The sequence below is a fragment of the Mercenaria mercenaria genome, chromosome 16, assembly GCF_021730395.1.
Source record: "Mercenaria mercenaria strain notata chromosome 16, MADL_Memer_1, whole genome shotgun sequence".
Taxonomy (NCBI): Eukaryota; Metazoa; Mollusca; class Bivalvia; order Venerida; family Veneridae; genus Mercenaria; species Mercenaria mercenaria.
In genome coordinates this window covers 50,297,160-50,305,093 of record NC_069376.1, presented here as the reverse complement: position 1 = coordinate 50,305,093, position 7,934 = coordinate 50,297,160, and the positions used below count along the sequence as shown (strand labels likewise).

Genomic DNA, 7,934 nt, shown 5'->3' with positions numbered 1-7,934 from the left:
GATGTCGTGCACTCGAGTTGAATACAACATCCCAGAGCAAGCTACAGTTATAATAACCCTGTTGTATTCATCTAATGTTAAGTAAAGATATTTATAATTAAGTCAGCGTTACAAATGTTTAAAAATTAGTAAAAACCATTACTTCTCATGTGTTTCTAAAACATATGGTCTGTCAGTAATAAAGTTTCAAAGCTTTTTTTAAGTAATATAGCATTAGTTTCCTGATACCTTAATATTTTCTCTTTATTTGTCGTACGATCTGGAGGCCAGTGCCTTTAACTTAGTGATGCACTGTGGTTAAATTCAGGTTATCATTACAATATACATACATATTTGTTCTATTTTCTAACACTTCTCAAATATTATCTCACTTTTGAACATTGTATAGTTTGTTGCGTGCCTTTCGAAGGACTTGCTGATAAATAGCTATTAAGACAAATGATTGTTTATGTCTTTCTGTTGGTGTGTGGAACTGGTAAGAAACCGTATTAAATGCATTTATTGTTTAATGTTTTCAAGTATAAATTCCTGAAGGAATGGATCGTGGTTTACAGTTTTAATGCTATTTCATTTCAAAAGTACGAGGAACGATTCATATTTTATATTTTTGAGTGTTGCACGTAAAGTACGAAACCTTTACGCAGCTGTTGACTTCGATTACCACCGGCATATTGATACTAAACTGTGTATTCATATACAGATCCGTCTCAAAATTAAGCGACAGATTATCACAGTAACATATCGATTTGTCTCATAACTTTCGCATACCCTTAATTCGGGTTAAATCAAGATCATATTATTGCAAATTGCAAAAGAAACATGATTTAGCTTAGCGACTGTATTAGATAAAATGAGTTAAAAAGAGCAATATCTAACATAGCTTATTGATCCTCAATTCTAACACTGGAACTTCTAGCAAATCATCTAAGAATCGCTAGCGCATTTCATGGTTTTGCAAGAAGTCCATACATAGTTAATACCTGTCTAAACGTACAAAAAAATTCAAATCATTAAAAATGTATTAAATATTCTAATATGCTTGTTTTTGTTTAAACACGCTTACGCTAAAATGACGTCACTTTAACGTGCGATGACGTCAATGTTTTTGTTGCGACCAAGAAAGAGTGTAACTATATTTTATCTACTGTTTTAGATTAAGGGCATATTAGAATCGAAATAATGTATAGCAAAATCGCGTTTTACCTAAATTAATACACTCAAAATCAGTTATAAGTCGCCATAATTATTCACTCGAGATAGCCCTCGTAAAATTATTCCACGGACGTGTAACCACTTTCCGTGTATTAATAACGTTAAAACACGGTTTTTCTATACATTATTTCTTAAATATTTAATAGACGTTTGATTCTGTTGAGATAAAACTTCATTTAGTAGTATAGCAATGGTTATTGAATAGTGTATTCCATAATTCAAAGTCAATGTAAGAAATTTTTTCAAATTGTCTTCATAACTAAAACTGATCAGAGTTTTGCAATTTAATTCTGTTAATGTATGTTAAGAGTTTAGTGTTTTATCTCTATTTATATAACTAAAATAAGCTGTTTTCTCCCATTATTCAGACGCAGTTTGTTTAATTATATAAAAAAAATATGCCTGTGCCTTATATAATGTCTTCTACTGTAGAGGTTTAAAATGTTTGTTTTTGTAGGTAAATGAACTATCTAAAAGAACCTTATAATCTTTCACAATGTAATTGTTTCAAGCAGGTTGTTCTATCTCCTTATGCCTACTTGATATGGTCTTCTCATATACATTTGTATCATATGTAGGTATTAGTTCATATAATATCTTCTCTTCTTCTGAACTTTTCTGCTTTACTTTTTGAAGGTCTAACCCTGGCAACAGATTGTCCAGATGGCTGGTTGGCATTTAAAGGTTCCTGTTATCTTTTTGGAAAAGACAATGTGCACTTTACCGAAGCTGAGGTAGCCACTGTGCATGCCTTGTGATAATGCTAGAAATGAGTCTATTTTTTCTGTCTTTCAGCTTTATGACGTTGAGTCTGATATCGATGAAAGGTGGATAAAAATGAGAAACAATGTCATCATTCATACACAATGTATTATTTTATTATTATCCAAAATACATATATTTTATATAATACAAAATAATCAATCCGTTTTATCGCACGATTTATCCCAGAGAAATATTAGACGTGAATACGTACTGTAATTTCTCTAAGTGAATAATATGATATTTGCTCCAATAGAACGATTGAAGAAATAAAATAAAAATACGTGCATTCTTGAACGAAGATTTATATTTTCGATAATGTGAAAATGATTATTATATATGGTATTCGCTCTGTGAAATATTTTACAATTGTACTATGTTATGCTGAACACCTTCAGTGTCCTTTTTATATTAAATGATACCATATCTCATTTTAGGAATACTGTCGGCATCATCATGAAAGTAGATTGGTGCATGTAGAGACACCTGAGGAAAAATATGTTTCTAAAAGGTTACATGGCCGATCATCTAAATGGTACGATGTTTATTTCGTTAACAAACACATAACATTGGAAAGATTTTAATCATAGCTAACTTATACACATACGACTTAATCAAGAACTGAGCCATATGTACACTTACCCACAGTTTCGCACGCCAATCCGGTTTCGGGTGAATTTTTTCAACATTTTCATATCCACCAAATTTGGCATATAATGTTTATATGACACTGAAAATTGATAAAATAGATGAAAATAAAAGTTAGATATTGGTAAAAATGTATGAAAAAAATGTAAATTTCCTGCATTATTTCAAAATCGTCACAACGGTTTTACTACTTTCTGCACAATAATTTTGGTTATTGATAAGAACATCTTTCAAAAGTCAATATGTTAGTATAGTACAGTAAAATGGTGTAAAAATACTTCAGAAAATGGGAAAAGCATAAAACTTGGTACATAACTACTTTAGGGCAAATTACTAAAAATGAGCATGAGACCCACTCTGAAAAATCCAATATGGCCGAAAAATCCAAGATGGCCGCCATATATGTATATATTTTCAAAAATACATAATATAATATATAAAATTTCTATTGACACTTACAGTCATCAGTATAATAAGCTAAAACCACCTGCCTGAATAAATCCAAACATATTATATTAACAAGAATACCGCTCTTCCAACAAAAATGAAAAAAGTTGTCTCCCTTGGATAAAATGTGCTATTAAGCAGAAGAAAAGTCATAATGCATTTATATGAATCAAAATTAAGTATATAATGGTAACTGGCATATCAAGAATGTTTAGAATGGCAACAATCCTGTGCAGAACTTTACACAACAATTGTAAATTAATTAATTATAAATACATTCGAACTTTGGTAACTGGAACCCATCAGGACCGACTAAATTTATTCGAATTATCGGTAGTATGAGTGATCGAAAAATATACTATAAAGGAATTTGTTTGGGACCTGATGATAGATTAATTGAAGAATGGTGTTCGGATTATCAGAGTTTGAGCAAACGAAGTTTTAGTCTGTAAAGTGTATTAGTGAATAAATGACATGTTTTTTCACTTTGTCATTAGTTTTCGTGACTCAGAATTTGTAAGTGTTGCTGTATTCATTTCAATTTATTTACACTAAAGAACTAATGACACTTAATAAAAACTATATAATTCATTAATTATGTTAGTGTGATAGACCATGTGAACATCCCGGGCCTGTCAGATCATCAAGATTTCTTTGGAAAAAGTCATTGCCGGTTGATCATCGTATTCAAATTTACTTTTGCATGTTCCTGTAATATTCTGTTTTTTGTCAAATTGTAGCACATTGTGCCATAACAATGGTTTTATAGTTTAATGTCATAAGCATATAATGTACAGTCACTAATGCCCTAAATCACTCTTAGGCAAAGACCATGAAGATTATACTGCTTCCTGAAAATTTTGACGCGGTGGGGACGGGGATCAAACTCGAAAAATGTGCAGTTCTAAAGTTCATACTGCGCGCTTTTAACATCCTTCCCAGGTTCTCATGGCGTCTAACACGTTCACACTAATTTTCTTACCACGCGCTTCTTCACGTTCAGTGTGTCCTTACTACATTCTTAGTACGATCAGTTAGATTGCACCTCTCGCTTACCATGCTTTAACCATATGCTTATCACCTTTTCACTGCATTCGTCGGCTACTTATAAATACTACGCCATGCGCCTCTTTTTTTTCATTCCTTCTGCAAGTTATATTGACATAATTGTGTCCGCATCTACACTCAACAACCATAAATTACAATAAACGACGACCCCCACCCCACCCCAACGCCCCAACGAAGAAAAAAGAGCAGTCTTATAGAGAGACTGCGGTGGAATAAGCAAAAGCAGTGTGAAGGATATACGGAGGTCCAAAAGTCTACTACAAGCTGCCAGTGCTGCTGAGTCCATGATTATGTTGCAATTCCTGATGATGTTCGATACCCATTGCTGATTGAAAACGAAGTGATTGGGAATTGGATCCAGTATTCATACTCAGTTTTCAGAATCTGAACCAATCATGGTGAGAACCTGCTGCAAACGTGACATAGATGTGTTAAGAACCGAAAGAACGTATTAATAACCTTATGCGGTATACTACAATGTGGCATGCACGTAGCATGGTCATAGCACACAAGCGTAGATAAGTTGTAGTAAGAACTCAATTGACGTAGCAAGAACGCAATGATAACCCAATGACAGCGCAGTGAGCACGCCATGCAGCCTTTCCCGTCCGCACCACGCTTGTACTATATCCTACTAGGTTTTAGTTACATCATTACTACGTCCTTCCTGCTTCCTGATCAGACCGCGTTCTCACTACATTTGTTTTGAACATGTCCAAAATTCGAGCACGTTCTCTACACTCATGGAGACCATAATTATCATGTTCTTATCTGAGTCTACTGTATTTCTTCTATATTGTACAAGTTCTTACTGCGTCCTGCTAGTATTACGACGTAGTGGGAACGTGTAACGGGGGTATAAATTAAGAGCAGAATCTATCTACAAGAAAAATGTGCTCTAATGTCTATTTCTGGACATTTTATTGAAATTAAAATTAAATTAAATGTGAGTAATTGAGGATTTTTCTAATGAGCACAGGTATATTCGAAACACAATTTTAATACCAATTTAAATTACTAGTTTTAAGACGACAAATACTATCTATTTACCATTTGTACTTCAAGTTAAGCAGTCAAATGTAAGAATAACACTGTCTTGTCAAACAAAACTAACCAGTACAGCTCGCGCTTACCGGTGAATCAAGCTTTTAAATGCATTTTCTACATCTTCCTACAAACAAACTGTTCGTATTATATTTCTGGGGTAACATGGAGGCTTCCGATACTCTTCTTTACAGCAAAACATGTCAAGTAGCTTGATCAACCATCGTTTCACATATAGATTAGGGCTATAATGGCATTCCTGCATCGTCTGCTACACCTCTTGAACATAATAAAAAAGGTTGCCCATTAGGTCGGCACATATGGGTGTCGGGTGTTCCATCACTTTCCTAAAATTCCTAGTAAAGATAAATAAGGCTGACCAGAGAGATCTTTGATATATTGGAACCTTTCCAATAGTTTTTGTCTCAAGTACCCGAGTCTCGTACCAATAGCTCCTCAAGTGCATTTGCAACCTCGATAAAGGCTGTGGAGGAAAACGTAATTTGTCAAACGTGCTGAAATGCTCTGCACTGCCTTATGCAAGTTAACTAAAGTTGTCGACAATCTCGTGCTTGTGTGTACTGACAAGAGTATCTAACATGTACCTTATTTCAGATTTCAGCTCACTGTTCAGAGTAATATATTTCACAGAATAGTAACTAAGTGTTGTCCATGAAAGTAACTTTTATATTTTCAGCCTTACTCTTCTTTGTTACACAGTTAGCAATTTATTACGCAGACATTGTGACTGCGGTGCATAATAAGGAACATTTTTCATTTGATCCTACTAGCCCGTCGCTATAATCTATTCTTGCATTTCGAAGTCCCAAACTGAAAGGGGTAGTTATCGTACTTGGTGTCAAAGAAACTACAATTTTATATAGCAACTAAGTTAATTGACCTTCACATTCTCCATATTACTTACCATCTATAAACAAGGTTTCATAAAGAAGTCTTTGCAATTTGAAGTTATTGAAGAATCCGCCATTTGCAATGATGGACCGACATACAACGGACAAAATGATGTACTAGAGGAGAAAATAAGATAACAAGCATGTTCTCAATTTGTCCCCTCTGTCTATGTAAAATTTCTCAAGAAATAATCTCTCCTTGTTTTTTAAGAAATGCAGGATGACACTTTGTGTCATATTCGTGCACTATTTGTTGCCATAGCAACAACAATTGTTGCCATAGGAACAAATTTAAATGACATTGGCATTCTCTGCATTGCCATCTATCCATGTACCACGTATCATGAAAAATTCTGATGTAGTTTCAAAGTTATTGCAGTATCCCACTCTGCATGGCTGACGTATTGACATGCATACAGGGGCAACCCATAAGCCCCATCTGGCTAAATACTGGTAAGGGAATAACAACAGTGTTTCAATATGCTGCTGTGGAGGGAATTCAAGTGAAATAATATAAATTACATATATTAAAACAAAATATTCTTTAAAATATGAAAACTACACAATGATAATATTAAACTAAGTTTTAAAGGTTAGATTTTTGCCGTTACCATGGAAACAGAATGAAACTAACATCATTTGAATTGTTATTTTTTGCATTTGATGCAAATTTAGGATTTATTTTATTATATACATTTATATTTAGTGCATTTTGGGGATGAATGTAAATATAATGACCTTTCGTTAGAATCTTCTAAGGTAAATATTTAGTTTTGGCGGCCATTTTGGAAAATGGCCGCCATATCGGCCATCTTGACAGATATCAAATGGGTCCCATGAAAAAAATGTTTTTAATGCTTTAATAAATAGCTGTGCCAATTTTGGTGCTTTTCCCATTTTCTGAAGTATTTTGGCATTTTCTGTTACGAATTGATCGCACTAGTACCACTAGTAAGGTTTTATTTTTTTTATTTGTTTTTTTTTTGTTTTTTTTTCTTGAGAGAAAATATTTTTGGCTTAAAAGTATGGGTAAGTATTCAAAGTATTGTGTTGATTTTGAAATTATCCAATTCCTAGTGAAGAAAGATTATTGGCTGGATATGACGGATGAACTTACGGAAGGTAGATGGAGATGGTACGGTGAAAACACCGTAGTTCCATACTTAGATTGGAATCCAAGCGAGCCACAGGATGCATTCAGTGGTGAAGACTGTGCAATGTTTGGCCACGAACTTCATTTTAGATGGGCAGATGTGTCTTGTACTACGTCTAGGTCTGCATTATGTGAACTAAGGTATCAATTATCGTATCGTGTTTTTCTATTCAAATGCACTTTTAACATGTCAGAAAGATATAAGACATGTGCCAATTTAATATTTCCCAGAACACTTTATCACAAACAGAATGAAAACTAACACAAAGACTAAAACGTCCGAACAAATGTTTGCTTTTTTTATTTTCAGGGTAGGCCTGCAAACAGAAGTTATAGGGTGAGGCGACTGGTCGTCATTATCTTTGAATATCTGTTCATATTAGCTGTTTAAAATAAATAGTCAATATCCATTTTGTGTCGATTTATTTATTCTCTAATTCATTCATTGTTCAGCATTCAGAAAAATAAAATAAAATATTTTACATTTATAAAATTGACTTTTAGCGGCGACATAATAAGTTGTTTCGCAAGGGTATGGCATTACCTTACTCCGTTACACATTTGCCTTTTGAAATTGACAATATTAAAAAAAAACATGTATCGGATTTTCAAGTCAGATAACTAGAATTTTATTTAGACATCTAAAACATATTTAGTTTCTGTTTATAAAACACCAGGTCCCAAGGTTT

The 7,934-nt window shown here is 33.5% G+C and overlaps 1 protein-coding gene across 1 annotated transcript; it reads left to right on the top strand.

The window, feature by feature from the left end:
* The first annotated feature begins 356 nt into the window (after positions 1 to 356).
* Positions 357 to 7,655, top strand: LOC123539701 (snaclec clone 2100755-like). The gene is made up of 5 exons (XM_053527047.1): positions 357 to 475; positions 1,849 to 1,946; positions 2,412 to 2,509; positions 7,170 to 7,386; positions 7,556 to 7,655. Exons 1-4 carry the CDS (start codon positions 439 to 441, stop codon positions 7,201 to 7,203), a joined length of 267 nt encoding a protein of 88 aa, XP_053383022.1. The 5' UTR covers positions 357 to 438; the 3' UTR covers positions 7,204 to 7,386; positions 7,556 to 7,655.
* Positions 7,656 to 7,934: the final 279 nt, after the last annotated feature.